Source organism: Siniperca chuatsi, linkage group LG22 (genome assembly GCF_020085105.1).
Source record: "Siniperca chuatsi isolate FFG_IHB_CAS linkage group LG22, ASM2008510v1, whole genome shotgun sequence".
In the NCBI taxonomy this organism is placed as follows: Eukaryota; Metazoa; Chordata; class Actinopteri; order Centrarchiformes; family Sinipercidae; genus Siniperca; species Siniperca chuatsi.
Genome location: NC_058063.1, coordinates 22,183,369 through 22,198,391, shown reverse-complemented (window position 1 = coordinate 22,198,391; position 15,023 = coordinate 22,183,369). Strand labels below are relative to the sequence as shown.

General features: G+C 41.0%; 1 protein-coding gene, 2 long non-coding RNA genes and 4 other non-coding genes across 7 annotated transcripts; 1 reads left to right on the top strand and 6 right to left on the bottom strand.

The window, feature by feature from the left end:
• Positions 1 to 523: 523 nt before the first annotated feature.
• rnf175 (ring finger protein 175) lies at positions 524 to 9,106 on the bottom strand. Its single transcript, XM_044184252.1, has 9 exons — positions 8,867 to 9,106; positions 8,459 to 8,496; positions 8,126 to 8,267; positions 6,264 to 6,418; positions 4,999 to 5,106; positions 3,975 to 4,095; positions 3,343 to 3,476; positions 2,222 to 2,323; positions 524 to 1,690 (listed from the first exon to the last, which is right to left on the bottom strand). Exons 1-9 carry the CDS (start codon positions 8,885 to 8,887, stop codon positions 1,570 to 1,572), a joined length of 942 nt encoding a protein of 313 aa, XP_044040187.1. The 5' UTR covers positions 8,888 to 9,106; the 3' UTR covers positions 524 to 1,569.
• A 1,228-nt stretch (positions 9,107 to 10,334) lies between these two features.
• Positions 10,335 to 14,551, bottom strand: LOC122870329. The gene is made up of 8 exons (XR_006376530.1): positions 14,334 to 14,551; positions 13,583 to 13,649; positions 13,088 to 13,225; positions 12,091 to 12,181; positions 11,748 to 11,818; positions 11,435 to 11,522; positions 10,687 to 10,757; positions 10,335 to 10,473 (listed from the first exon to the last, which is right to left on the bottom strand). It is a non-coding gene; the product is annotated as an uncharacterized LOC122870329 (long non-coding RNA).
• LOC122870340 lies at positions 10,480 to 11,724 on the top strand. Its single transcript, XR_006376546.1, has 2 exons — positions 10,480 to 10,565; positions 11,625 to 11,724. It is a non-coding gene; the product is annotated as an uncharacterized LOC122870340 (long non-coding RNA).
• Positions 10,545 to 10,637, bottom strand: LOC122870816. The gene has a single exon (XR_006376700.1). It is a non-coding gene; the product is annotated as a small nucleolar RNA SNORD14 (small nucleolar RNA).
• Positions 11,604 to 11,696, bottom strand: LOC122870815. Its single transcript, XR_006376699.1, has one exon. It is a non-coding gene; the product is annotated as a small nucleolar RNA SNORD14 (small nucleolar RNA).
• On the bottom strand, positions 11,900 to 11,992 carry LOC122870814. Its single transcript, XR_006376698.1, has one exon. It is a non-coding gene; the product is annotated as a small nucleolar RNA SNORD14 (small nucleolar RNA).
• On the bottom strand, positions 12,255 to 12,347 carry LOC122870813. The gene has a single exon (XR_006376697.1). It is a non-coding gene; the product is annotated as a small nucleolar RNA SNORD14 (small nucleolar RNA).
• Positions 14,552 to 15,023: the final 472 nt, after the last annotated feature.

The following is a 15,023-nucleotide window of genomic DNA, read 5'->3' as shown; positions in this document are numbered from 1 at the left end:
GATGTTAAGTTGGGACTCTTGTTTAGTCCCTATTTGTTCACATGCTGTAGGCTACTGTACGTAACACATGTATTCATCCATGCAGTTGGCATAAAAGAACATTGGAAATACATGGACAAAAAACTATTTGAAGATGTTACTTTGGGCTCTGGGAACATTTTACACTAATCAATTAATAAAACAAATATCAATAAATGAATCTATAATAAAATAAACGTTAGTTGCAACCTGTTAGAAAAATGTGATTATCTTATACTTAGTATAAAGGAACACAGAGTACTCTGTGAGTTCTTCTTTTATTCTTCCTGTTTTGTTTTAAACCACAGAACGTGTATTCACAAAGACCACTCTGCACCACGGTGCCCTTTAAACCAAAAGAAATAGTCCTTTAAAGCTTTGGTTGGGTGATCACATTAGTAAGTGTGTGCATTTGTCCTCCTCAGGGCCCCTTTAAGACCAAGGAAACCAAACAGCAAGTATGACCTTGAGAATGTGTGTATAAATCCATTTTCTGACACACTGATGAGGTTTTATAAATATTTAATAAATACAAAGTTAATATCAGCAGCGGTCTCGATAACAAAGCAATATGAATTTGATTTGGCAAAAGAAAGCTTTCTTCCTGTCGCAGCACAGAGCGAGACCCAAACTCCTGTTACTGAGTGATTGGAGGGTGGTTACCATAGTTACGGGCCACATGCCGCCATGTTGGAAGAACAGCAAAAGCAAGAGCATACTCTTCCTCTTTCTCTCCAGTCTTTATCGCCCGCATCATAACGTCATACTTAAATCAATTCCTGATGGGACGTTTGAGTCTTTATGGAGGATCAGCTGCAGTGATGACAAGTCTCGTTCAGATACATAATAGTGACGTACTGACTCCCACTGCTACAATATGTTGACCTTTTACCATCAACTTTAGCTTCATACAAATTAAAAAACACAACAGAACAGACATCCCAGATAAAACTTTTGTAATAAACAAAGTTACATGAAATGTAAACAGGTTATGTAACAACTATTTGGACAGAATCGTCCTTTTTGTAATCAATTTGATTTGCAGCAGCTCAAGTCTTTAAAAGAACGCTTTGAGCGGAAACACGTGTTAGTGGTGTCAACAGAACCAGCAGTGAGGAGTATGCGAACAAACTAGAAAACGGTTTAAAAATGCATTTTTATGATACAGTACAAAGTGAAGCAATGATTCATCACAAAAACAACATGCATGACAGCAACATTTCCATAAGTTCCAAACTAGACATTTCTTTCTTGTGTCAAACGTTTTGAAATCATCAAATACTGGAATCTGTGCTCAAATATTTTTGCTCATGTTGGCAGCAGTTTTGGCATCACAGTGTCCTCTGCACACATTGAGACCCAGACCACCTGGGATCACTCTGCTGCAAACTGTGCAAGCGTTCAGTCAAACAACATGTACCGAGGAAACTAAAGACTTGAACAGCAGCCTGAGTCGGTTCCTTGTAGCGCCGACTTCGTCTCTTTGCTGCCAAACGTTTCTTGCACTTTTCATGACTCCGGGACGTGCTTAAGGCGGTGTTCCTCAGGGCTCTACTCGAGGCCCAGGGAGAAGTTAATCCCGTGGACGATACCAATGATGATGGGTTGCCAGGCAACCAGGTATCTGAGCCAATCGAGCAGCTGCCCGTACAGGACGTGTGTCTTCTCCCAGCTGGGAGGAGGTGAAGGAATTAAGGAGAGCGCTCAGATAGATGAGATGATGCTCAGTATTCTGTCAAAAACAGGGTTTGCTGGGTAAAGTAAAGTCATGTGGGACTGCAGGGGGACAATAAATAACAGTACCTTATATTTAAATTTAATAGGGTGCATATTATGATGTTGAGTGTATTTTAAGAGGCAACATTAACTTGAAAAGAAAATACATATTTAAAATCTTATCTGAGTCATATTTTCTATTAAGGCTATTAATACGCACTAAGTAGTTTAGATTTGTTAAGCGGCTGCCGGCGTTACAGCGTTCTGACTGTGGTCGGCTGTGTTTTATCTGATGGGCTGATGTTTAGCCTGTGACTGTGAGATGTTGCCTGGCGCGAGCTGCACTTCATATTAAAAGTGGATTCACTCATTACCGAACCCTGACCCACAGTACTACTATGGATCAGGGCGGGTTACATAATAAACCTTGTGAGCCTACCTGTCCTATGATGAGTGTGAACAGCAAATTGAAACAATAAAAGGATACGGGTTGCTCATCATCCGCTTCAAGTCAACCTTTTCGTTGCAGTACGGGCACGTCTGCTTCTTACCCACGATGCACCAACCGCGGATGCAGAACTCGTGGAATCTGAAGGGGTGGGGCAAGTTAAGGCAGAAATACTGAAAATCCTTTTTTATATTAAATACACGATACAGCCACAGTTTACAAATGGCTTATCCTAGCGTATTAGGTTACTGTCATGTTTTTAATAAAACAATAACATCTCTAAAAGTATTAGTGTTCTTACAGTGGAAGACAGTAGACACTAAAAATCTGATATAATATATGACAAACACTGAAACAAGTCGATAAACAGAATATCAATTGACAGAAAATTAATAATTAACCATTTTGATAATCAATAAATCATTTGAGTCGTTTAGAAAAGTAGCTCACAGTATTACAGCAGAGGACTCGGAGCGCTGATTAAACTGCTGAGTCATGGTAGCTTATCCTCTGAAATACAACATCCTCATAAACTCGACGCTTCTCGGTAACTAGAGCATGTTCCCTTAACAACGCAGCAACCTGGATTCACCTCCACCTCTCACACTTTCTCTTTACCAGCAACACCGTCTTCTTTCACTGTTTACATTCTCTCAACACAGTGTGACAAGACACTCGTTAAAGGAGTAGTTTGGCATTTGGTTGAAATACTGCTTTTTCTTTCTGAGAGTGAGACGAGAGGATTGATATCAATCTTATGTCTGTGAGCTGGAACCAGGATGTGGTTAGCTTAGCTTAGCACAAAGACTGGAAACAGGGGGAAACCGCTGCCCTGGCTCTGTCCAAAGGTTAAAAATACACATACCAACACCTCTAAAGCTGTCTTATTTACACAGTGTGTCTTGTTTGTTTAACCCACACAGTAGCAGAAACGTAAAAAAGTAAATGGAAAAGTAATGTAATGTGATCTAATGTACGTGGTGCTACAGCTGGAGATGCTGCACAGACGTTCTGGTTAAATGAATGAACTGCTGTTCGTTGTCGTCCCATGCTAGTTCAACCAGCCGCACAAACGGACTTTGACCTCTGACCTCCCCGTGACGGCTCAGGAGAGATAAAAAGCCTTTTCTCCTGCAGGGATCAGCTGAGTTTCAGGATACATGTGTCCACAGGAGAGCTGGTAGGTGTCTTCTATAAATCCTTCCTCCTCCACGTCCACCAGGATCCTCTGACCGCACACCGCGCAGATGTCGTTGGTCAGGCTCCTGCTGGGCATGCCTCCCTTGTTGTAATACTGAAATCACACACACACACACACACACACACGAAAGGTCTACAATGTGTTCATTTAATACAATTAGAGGTATGTCCACAGTTTTTCAACACAGGGAAAATATTTTGTCACTTCTGGTATTATTATTCTACCTTAAATCTTTGGAACTACAGTTGGGAGCTGTGAAGAGGAAGTATAATGTTGTCATGGCTCCAGTGAGTTATTCTGCTGCATACAACATGAGCCCCGTTTGCCCCAGCCCCATGAGCCTGTATTTGTTTCATCTCGGTAAACTGTCACCATTGAAAGTTTGCTGCATTAGCTATTAGCGTTCATGTACCCATGAATGTACAGACAGCTATCACTGCGTTACTGTGACAGTGAAGAAAACAAGTTCTGCAGTTATAAGGAGTGTCTTTAGGTTTGATCGTACACTAGCTAAAGGCTGCTAACTTGTACTGAAACGTCAAGTCGTTTTTTATGAGGAATACTTTTATTTATTTTTTTAAAATGTCCTACCCCGATTGTAGAAGCCATGTAGTCGGAGCAGATTTCAGCAAAGTCCCTGCCCATGACGCCGTAGTAAAGCCCATAAAACAGCATGATTACACCGACGTCCATAGAGTCCTCTGCCTTGATCCTGAACGGAGAAAGAAAGATCAGCTGTCTCTTAGTAAGTGGAGAAAAATATATAAACTGCACTCTACAATGCCATTACGTATCCAGGCTTTATAGTCTCTTTATTATGCTTTCAAAATAAAGAGCGAGATTTAATGTTGAAGTGCTTAGCCAGCCAGAGATCTGTTGAGGTGCTGAGATCAAAATGTAATGGACACATATTTAAATCTAAAGCCGGTTTGATTGCAGGTTTCAGGAATGAATCTGCACTACAACCTTCACAGTGTTTTCCTCATTTGTTTAGCAAACTGGCGTTGCTACTGCTGATAAACAGAACAACTATTTTGATCATCAAGTCATTGTTCCGGTCATTTTTCAAGCAAAAATAGTCAAATATTCTGTAGTTCAAGTTTCTTCTATGAGAAAATGTCCTGCAGCTCTTTGTCATATATCACTGAATATCTTTTATATCTTTTGGTTGAAAAGATAATGTTTGTGACTTTGTTAAGCACTAGTTCCAGTTTTTTGGATCCCCGCAAAAAAACAGCAGTGGTGAAATAACTATGAAACAGGACGACCAGAAGCCAACGGTAGATCAGAAAGCACGTATAGATACTTTAATGCCCTCTGGTGTTCACTGATTTGCTCGAGCAAAGCACAAAGTATTCTGGGAAGTCCATGATGCAGTGTGGTGGTGATTAGGTAAAGTAAAGTTTTGTATTCTGTAAATTTAGGTCGCGTTTTTGCACGTTTTGGTCCTGTGACCTTCTAAATCCATTTATTTTTAAATCCTCGACCTTTATTAGATACTACTGGGCAGGACAGTATAGATCCACTACTGACAGCTTGGAAATGTATTACTAATAACTGGAAATCTGCTTCAGATGACACAAGTTTGACCGACTGACTGTCAGCAGCGACTCACCTGAAGAAGACGTTGAAGCCGAACATGGTGAACATGATGGCCAGGTAGCCCAGCACGCCCACGGCATAGCTCAGCTTGTAGATCAGCAGGAACCACTTGTACACCATCCTGAAAAACACAGAAATACACGACTAAGCAATTATCAAAATAGTCAAATAGTCTCAATCGTTGAGTCTATAAAACAGTGATAAATGTCGATCCCAGAGCCCAAGCTGACATATTTAAATGTCTTGTTTTCTAACCAACGGGCCAAAACCCAAAGATATTCAGTTCACTTTCATAAAAGACAAAGAAAAGTCGCAAACATTGATCTGCTAAGTTTATCAGACTTCATTTCAGCACCACGCTCTGTTCCAGTAGCCTGGTGCAGAACGAGGCTGGTGGAGGCCGTTTTAGATGTTAGGTCATATTTATTGGGATTCACATGAGCCTTGCATTTAAATTGTCATCTACAGTGGATTTGTAAAACAATCATCTGTAAGTTTGAATGTAAACCACGAAAGGGAAAACTTCAGATTTCGTCAGGAGGGCCGGATGTGGCCCACGGGCCGCCGGTTTGCAGAATGACAGACCGAATATAAAGAGGCATTTCCTGCAGTCGGTTTAAGAGAGCAGCTTTTTTTGTTGACAAGGAAAACTGTTTATTTTTTTCTGACTTTCCCCCTTTACATATCGGCCAGCCGTACATCTTTAGGCCTTTAGAAACTAGTCAGCTAACAGATATTGTGCAACCTGTGATAAGGGGCAACAAGTCGATGCTGCTTGGCTTTAAAAGGTTGGGGACGCACTGACTTACAGTAACTCCGTCTGTTTTCTGTATTTTGTAATCTAGTTTTCTGTCAATTCCATCATGACATTGTACTGTTAAAAAAACCCCAACAAACAACGACTTTCAACTTGAGCGCGACAGATACAGATTAGTTCCATTTGTCCTTATTTTACATTTACACCAAAAAGAATAAAATACCTCTTATTAACGTTTTATGGCAGCCGCTGAATATAAAGGTGTTTTTTTGCTTTTAACATACAGGATTGTGGTTTATTTTCTTACTCAAATAGTTTGCCATGAATAGCAGGATTCTGTAAAAACCTGAATCAATAAGCGGAATCTGAATCCTTTCTAAACAATACCAAACTACTCTGGTCGAGGTTTTGAAAGTCTTGCGTTTATCCCATTCTCTAATCAAATCAAAAGACATAAACACATCAGACAATCCAGTGACGAGCATCGAGATACAGTCCCCACCATCACTGCTCGCACTTACCTCGGCGTCCTGCAGGACAGAGGCTTGCGAGTGGCTCTGAAGATGACGTAGCTGGTGACGACGGAGAACATGCCCCACATGGACAGAAATCTCCACCAGTAGAGTTTGATGGTGAAGTAAAGAGGAACCACCCACATCTGGACAAGAGTCACCAGCTGAGGAGGAGACGGACAGTTTATTACACTTAATGTTATACTTTTACTTTCTTACTATCGTCATTCTGTTTCTCCAAATACTAATTCTGCCGCTACTGTAGTCTACTCTGAACACACAACATCTACTGCATGTCTGTCCTGAAGTCTCCTCTGTTGCTCGTCCTGAGGGTTTTTTCTCATCTGAGCGTTGTATGTTGTACAGACAGTGAAGCCCTCTGAGACAAACTCTTTGGAGGGGAACGCCACGGTTAATCCTCCTCCGACTGTGAAAACAGGTGTGACAAAAAGGAGCTTTGTCACAGAGGCTACAAATTTAGCAGAAAGCGAGTAATAAAAACATTCAGCCCTTCTCCTCGCACTCAGGCTGCTTCTGTGCGCTTCTTGTGCAATAACCCTGTCAAAATCCCCCAACCAGAATGCCAGGTGTAGCGTTGAAATGAAGTGACCCCTGCCTCGTTGCGGCCGCCGCAGTGTGACGTCGGGTTGCGTCGCGGCCTGAGTGCGAGGAGAAGGGCAACACTGTATCTGAGTGCAAGCACGCAGTCTAAGCAGAAGCAGAGCAAATCTAAGCGCAAACGGGGGCTATTTGAGTGCGAGGGCAGGATTTTGAGGCAAAGCGTTACAAAATCTGAACGTGAAGTCAATGAGTCATGCTCTCAAATTCAAAAACAGCCCCATACTTTGAGTATAACCTCTCAGAGACTTTTCTGTTGCTGCCTTCGGCTCTTTTTTCAACAGATTCCAACAGTTTTGTCTCTGCACCTTCATCAGTATCTACGTATTGACGTACTTTGGATATACCTTTTTCTAATAAAAACATTTTCTTCATAACAAGCACATATTTACAGACTAGCTGTTGTGTCCAGTCCACGAGAGAGTGGCACAGAGGGGACTTTACATCGGGACTTACAGTTGCATAACAGATACTGTGGATACATCTATTTGTGGAAAATGTTACACTAGCGTTTGATATTATTGGAGCCAGAGTTTAGTCACTAGATATGAAAATACTGATGTTGATACACTACACAAATGTACTTTCTTCCAATGATAACTATGATTGTCTCTGACACCAAGGAAATTGTGTCCGTTTGTTGCCATCATGGAATAAAATCTTCTTGACCTGACAATTCTTCTAGCGTCCTAATCAGAAATACGTTATTGATCCCCGAGAGGAAACTATTTCGTTACAGCTGCTCACTGTCACGTCAGCGCACACAGGAAGAGAAGCAAATCTAAATATAATACAGGTCAGATAAATTAAGTACAAAGTGGGTATAAGTATAAAATTAAAATAAGTGTAAAGTACAAAGTGGATTTACCGGTTGATCATAAGTATGTACAGTATAATACAATGTAATAATATAAGTAATAGTGCAATAATGAGTACTGTCAAGTTAAGTGTAGCTTATTAAGATGATTATGAGACGGAGGATATTGCACAGCAGTAATAGAGGTATGAATAAATATCAATAAATAGGGGATTTTAAACTGAAAAGAGTGTATTGCACAGCAATTACAAATGTTCACTAAACCTTGCAGAGGTTTCGCATCGGTAAAATGACAGAAAAGGAGCCAGTTTTAAAAACGGAAGGTGCGTTTCAGGATACTTCTATTTCGGAAAACAAGATAAAATGTATTAAAATGAACATAAATCTCTCTGTCGGCTCTACAGTTTGCTTCCTTTCTCACACCATCACCACTCACATTGTAGGACCGGTGGTGCCGCTGCTTCCACTGCACCAGGACTATCTGAGCCACCACCAGTGTGGCGATGAGGATCAGCACCATCTCTGCATGCATGGCCTCGTGACCCCTGTGCTTCACATGTAGACGCTCATGCTGCACCCTGCAAAGAAGTAAAAAGTGTGTGTGTTGGGGGGTGAAGAAGGACAACAGAGGCAGAAAACACAAGGGGAGTCAGGGCGGAGGAAAGATGGGTGGAGAAGAAAATGCAGCATTTAATTATACATTCCTGTATTTGTAATGAACAGGTGCATGTTTTGGGTGTATAATGGAAAAGAAACAGGCACTACTCACTTCCAGTTTTCTCTGTGTGTCATTTTCAGCAGGTCGTCCTGTAAATAGAGGAGGCAGAGACAGAAATAGCAGCTGGGAGGTCTGTGGGTCTCACTGGGCAGTTTTATGTAGGTTAATACAACTTCATACGTGTAATGGCAAGTCAGGCTCCCTCTCGGTAATACAATAAGACGTAAAATATAGTGAAAAAAGGCGTTTCTTGTCTCTGATTACGCGTGTTTTGCCACGTCCCAACAGCAGCCAGAGTATTGACAGCTCGTTCACAGCTGACCTAAACTACACAGCTAGCTACGGATGCTAGCTACCATTAACCACTTTTTTCTTTTTAGCTAATTTAGACGTTAAAAGTATCGTCTGTTAGGGTTTAGAGGGTGTGAACAGGTGCGTCGTTAACTCCAGTTTACTTACCTGTGGGTGCACACCAGCCATTGTTAGCTTTTTTTTTATTGTCTCCCGGCGCAAGCTAGCCGGCAAACAGCAGCTCTGCTAGCACCGCTGCTCTGACAGCAGCGCCGCCGTACGGAAGGCCGAGAGGGACAAACTTCTCACCGCGAGAAAAATTATGAGCTACAGCACTAAAGGACACACAGTATATCTAATATAATATATACACACACACACCAAACGGCTTGTTCTATTTAACGTTTTATTAAAATCAATAGGCCTGATTACTGGGCCATCATGGAAACAAAAGGTCAGTTTCAGGTGAAACTATGCAGAGTAATCAGCAGATACTCAGGTAGACTCCTCCCTGAGGGCGGGGCTTAAGCAACACAGAGTAGCTTAAATTTCTGAGTTCTCAGACCATTATCTGTTGATTAGCTAGTTTCACCTGAAACAACTGACCTAATTGTTTCCACGATGGCCCAGTAATCAGGCCTATTGATACTCAGGTAGACTCCTTCCTGAGGGCAGGGCTTAGTTACACAGAGTAGCTTAAATTTCTGAGTTCTCAGACCATTTTCACAATTGATAAAGACTTCCGGATGGGAGCCGAAACGTCTCGATTCTGAAAACAGCGTCCAGATGACTACGACTGAAACCTTTTCTACGATGGAGCACTCCTGGACGAATGAGGGACTACACCGTCTTATATTATTAAACCGTAGAAAAGGTTTCAGTCGTAGGTATCTGGACGCTGTTTTCAGAAACAAGACGTTTCGGCTCCCATCTGGAAGTCATTCTCAATTGTGAAAAAATGGGACGGGAACTCAGAAATTTAAGCTACTCTGTGTTACATAAGCCCCGCCCTCAGGGAGGAGTCTACCTGAGTATCTGTTAATAGCTAGTTTCACCTGAAACTGACCTAATTGTTTCCATGATGGCCCAGTAATCAGGCCTATTGATACTCATGGACTACACAGTCTTATTTTATTAGTTTTTTAAGGTCTGTTATAAAGTAAAATTTTATTAAAGTTATTTAAAGTTTGTCAAGCACGCAATTTTGTTCGTATGGCAATTTGGTGACAAATGCGCGCGTAAACCTGGCAAATTCTGTAATACTGTGCATTCACCAACACATTTTAATGTTATATAACGTGCACACACAAGCAAACTATTCAATAGCTGCCTGACTCAGCATGAAGTTGAAAAGGTCTTTAGAAAATCTGTTAAACTCATTTATATTTGATGAACTATGATCAACCACTGGAGGTCAATTTAATGGACTTTAAATTAAGTTATAGCACTGCTGATCAAATCAGACAGATGAGCTCAGCAGTTTTGAGACAAAGGAAAACTCACACTAATGCTTTTATTTCATTGAGATTAAAGCCAAGCTTGAGCTCATTCCATCTGTATTCAATGTTGGTCAATCCCTTTATGTGAAGGAAACATTGTGACACGTCTACTCCAGACAAACACTGTTCAATTCAACTTTAGTTACAGTTCCATCTTTATTTCTTCATCAACAAAAATCTCTGCACACAAAAACTCTGATAAAGATGGTGGGAAAATCCTCCTGAAACGACGGTGAAGAGAAATCGCTGCGGCGCAGCTCCTAGTTTACGGTTGACCTGTGGGAGGAAAGAAACATTAGCTACCAAGACAAAACTTTTGGAGCTGACGGTCACAACTAGAACCGACTTCGCTCAGACATCCAAGGAAGGTTTGGGCCATCTTTGGTCGAAAGACCTCTGGTGGAAACTACGAATGGCAGGAAAAGGCATCATCACAGCGAACTGGATTTATAAACTAATATATTTGTTTAAAAAAAGGCAAATACGTACCAGGCAATACCGGTGACGCTTCTTTGGACTGGACAGAAATTAAGAAAGCACTGCCAGCAGAGACTTCCACCCTGAAGGCGACATGTAATGACAAGTTAGTTGTGAAGCGAAAAAGACAGACAGAGTATATTCACGTCTTTTTTTTTTTTAAAATTCGCTCAGACATCTCCAAGGAAGGTTTGGGCCATCTTTGGTCCAAAGACCTCTGGTGGAAACTACGAATGGCAGGAAATAATGTCATCACAGCGAATTGTGGAAAGCAGGTAAACAGATCGAGGTGGGGTTGAATTCCGTGATTCAGACGAGTACTCAGAACTGGATACCCGTAAGACCGCTTTAAATGGTCTTAACTGAATTTAAGACAAGTGTTGTCCACTACGACTGCAACTGACGATTATTTTCATTATCGACTGCAACTCACAAGTATAAACATAGTTTGAACTGTGTTCAGCGAAGCAGACGACATAATATTTTCATTATCGTTTAATACTGTAACAGGCCTTTAATTTAGATATAATTATTAGATATCATTTGGATATTTCTTTTAAAAGTCAAATACGTGCAATACCCAGTCGTCTGTATCGTTATTTATCATTAACACTTGTTATGCTGCCTTACTGGCCAGGTCGCTCTCGAAAAGAAGATTTTCATCTCTGAGCATTTTACCTGATTAAAGTAAAAAACAAAGGCTACTTCCAGGTCCTTTAGACACTGTAGTTCCCTTTAGTAGGTTAAGAGACACACACACCTGCTGGATTTCACAGGTGACGGCCTTCACGAGACTGTCATGATGAAAAGGCCTCAAACCAGATCCAGACACTCCTTTCACATCCAGCCTGAAAGTCAGATTACGATTTAGTTTGTGATTACGATATTAAAGAGATAAAAAAAAAAAAAAAGATCAACATTCCCGTCAGTCGCTCAGACATCCAAGGAAGGTTTGGGCCATCTTTGGTCGAAAGACCTCTGGTGGAAACTACGAATGGCAGGAAAAGGCATCATCACAGCGAACTGGATTTATAAACTAATATATTTGTTTAAAAAAAAAGGCAAATACGTACCAGGCAATACCGGTGACGCTTCTTTGGACTGGACAGAAATTAAGAAAGCACTGCCAGCAGAGACTTCCACCCTGAAGGCGACATGTAATGACAAGTTAGTTGTGAAGCGTAAAAGACAAAGAGTATATTCACGTCTTTTTTTTTTTTAAAATTCGCTCAGACATCCAAGGAAGGTTTGGGCCATCTTTGGTCCAAAGACCTCTGGTGGAAACTACGAATGGCAGGAAATAATGTCATCACAGCGACACGACGCGAGCAGAACTACATATATTTAGACTGCGTTGGATTCACGGAGCAGCTATTTTAACAGAGCAAATATTGGAATATCCTGAAACATACATACCGGCTTCACGGGCCATGAGCATCACCGCTGTTTACGATTTCGTTGGTTCGACTCTGACGGACACGAGAGCGACGCCACCGAGACATTCACCCTGAAAGTGAGAGGAGATAAAGTCAGTTCTGAAGGCAGAGATGTTACGAGACAAGTTATAGACTTATTATTGTTCGCTCAGACATCCAAGGAAGGTTTGGGCCATCTTTGGTCCGAAGACCTCTGGTGGAAACTACGAATGGCAGGAAAATATGTCATCACAGCGACACGACGCGAGCAGTTCAGTACGCATTAGAGCTGGGTAAGGCAGTTCACACCAGAACAGGAAACACTTAACTGAATTAGTCATATGGGCTCCGATCGAAGGTGATGTTTAAAGATCAATTGAAAAGACTGTAAAATTGGATCCATCAGACCGTCACAACTTCATGCTAACATTTAATTTTAATCAGGATGAACTATGATGAAATGTGTTAAATTACGTCTATCAAATATTTTCATTTGATGTTTTTAGACCTTTAAAACAAGCGAAATGTTGTTTCTTTCAGATTCTTAAGTGTGACGATTTGCTGATTTTCTGTATTTTATACCATTTTAAAAAGGGAATATTAGTGTTTTGGACTGTTGGACAGACAAAAGGAGACGTCACCTTCGGCTCTCAGAAGCTGCAATGGGCATTTTTCACTTTTTTGTGGGATTTTCATAAACTACACAATTAATGTTCTTATTGAAAGTCTACTGTTGGTACAAAATATTGCACATCAGAATCAGAAATACTTCATTGATCCCCGAAGGGAAACTCTTTGTTACAGCAGCACGGGAGTAGTACACAGAATATTGCACAATTATTCAAGTATGGCAGTGATGTTAATGATCAATGTCCAGTTTAGTGACCTAGGGTCAACCAGACTGACACTTAGAGGGAGGAGTTAAGCCTGGTCATTGCGTGCTGCGTGGCCTAAAAGTTCAGTTTCAGTACAAAGACAGTATAAACTGATCAGCTCACCTGTCCCAAAGTTCAGGAGAGCTGACACATTTCGGCTTCTTGCCCCCGAGGAATTAGTCGCGTCATCCACCGTGACACGGCCGAGCAGCTTCTGCACGGCGTCCCCGAAGGACATCATCCCCGGTGACTAACGCAACCCTGCTGAGACATTTACGGTGTTAGAAAGTTCAAAAACGTCTCATTTGACCGAGCAAAGTTAATTCAGTACACAACAAAAGACGAGCCTTTTAAAATTAATGTTTCTCGTTAACAAAAAATTGCATTTTGTTTGGAAAGCTCTGAAGCAGTGACCCAAAAGATCAGATAAGCTGCTGCTTTGTTGCAAAAAAAAAACAACCAAAACTAACGCTCAGACATCCAAGGAAGGTTCGGACCGTCTTTGGTCTTTAGACCTCTGGTGGAAACTACGAATGGCAGGAAATGACGTCATCACAGCGCAGAAGAAGAACGCGCGGTAAAAAAAGAAATTAAGTTTTAAAGAAAAGGTCTTCGAACCTTGTGTGTAACGCAGGCAGCTGTTCAGAGGCGACGCCGGCGTCCTCAGCAGACAAACGTTCAAAACCTGAAAAGAGAGGAAAACAGTTCATGAACTCAGTTAAAACACCAGTAACTTCACACAGGCCCTAATCTAACATCTCTCACTAACCGTTAATACAATCAGGTCACACATTAAGAGGTATAAGCACTTTAAATGTATTCTCAGCCCGGGGATTTCAGCTTAATATTCCTGATAAATGTCGAGTTTGTTTAGTTCCTCCTGCAGGTGAGCCTCCACGTGCTCACCTGCAGGAAGCTACAGAGACTGAAACACTTTTGATTTGTGTGACTTAATCTCTTCCACATTGAAGAGTTTTGTTTGTTTTATTTAATAAACAACAGCGTCTAAAAGGCATCAGATAAATCCCAAACACCGACTCGGTAAAGTCCTCGAGCTACAGCAACTGTAAAAAAACAGGCCCACGTTTTAAACCAACTTTCACATTTAAAACGACGACTTTAACTGGTAACTATGTTCGTGAAAAGCAGATTTACCTCTAAGTTAAATTGTTGGAAAGACATTAAATAAACTAAATAAACAGTAATATAGTTCAACGTGTCGGTTAGTGGTGCTGGGACAATCTTAGACCATCCGGTTAATAAACTCCGCATCTGTGATAAATGTCGCCAACTCACACTTCTACACGTTGAGATAAATACGTACAATCCTCCATTTGAGGACTAAAGTTTTATTTAAAGCCATATTTACCGTTAAAGTGAGAGGAGGGCTCGCGGACACACCGGTCCCGACGTCTCCGCTGGTTCAAATGACTCCGGTCCCGTTTCCGCTTCTTTTTGTTCTGTCATGGCGGCTGGGACCCGCTTAATGGCGCCTTACCGCCGCCTGCTGGACTGGAGGGTGAACCACAATGATGATTTCTTCTTCTTCTTAACATTAAGCCTTTATTTAATGTTTTTATTCATGATATGTCATATTTAAAAGAGTCTTTGAATTTTTGTAAATCTAAGAATGCACTTTGGCTATGTAATAATTTGGATGCTGTTTCTTTGAACCCTGTAACTCTGTAATTATGGCTTTCTTTGCTCTACTTGAAATATTGGATGTCTAATAAGCCTGTATGGTTTTTGAAATAAATTTTAAAGATAAAAAAAAAATCTTCTTCTTCTTCTTCGTCGTCTTCTTCTTCTTCTTCTTTTCTTCTTCTTCTTCTTCTTCTTCTTCTTCTTCTTCTTCTTCTTCTTCTTCTTCTTCTTCTTCTTCTTCTTCTACTTCTTCTTCTTCTGTTGAGTTTTATGGTGGTTGGCATCCATAATTGTGCATTACCGCCACCTTTTTTTCCCCACTTTTATTTTTTTATTTATTTTTTTTCTCTTTAAAATTTATTTCAAAAACCATACAGGCTTATTAGACATTCAATATTTCAAGTAGGGCAGGTCG

Excerpts from the sequence above, each read along its gene's own strand:
- rnf175 (XM_044184252.1), bottom strand. The coding sequence starts at position 8,887 with ATGGCTGGTGTGCACCCACAG. Across the intron at positions 3,477-3,974 it reads ACATGGCTTCTACAATCGGG|TATTACAACAAGGGAGGCAT; the intron begins GTAGGACATTTT and ends GTGTGATTTCAG. Across the intron at positions 2,324-3,342 it reads CAGCTCTCCTGTGGACACAT|ATTCCACGAGTTCTGCATCC; the intron begins GTATCCTGAAAC and ends CCACCCCTTCAG.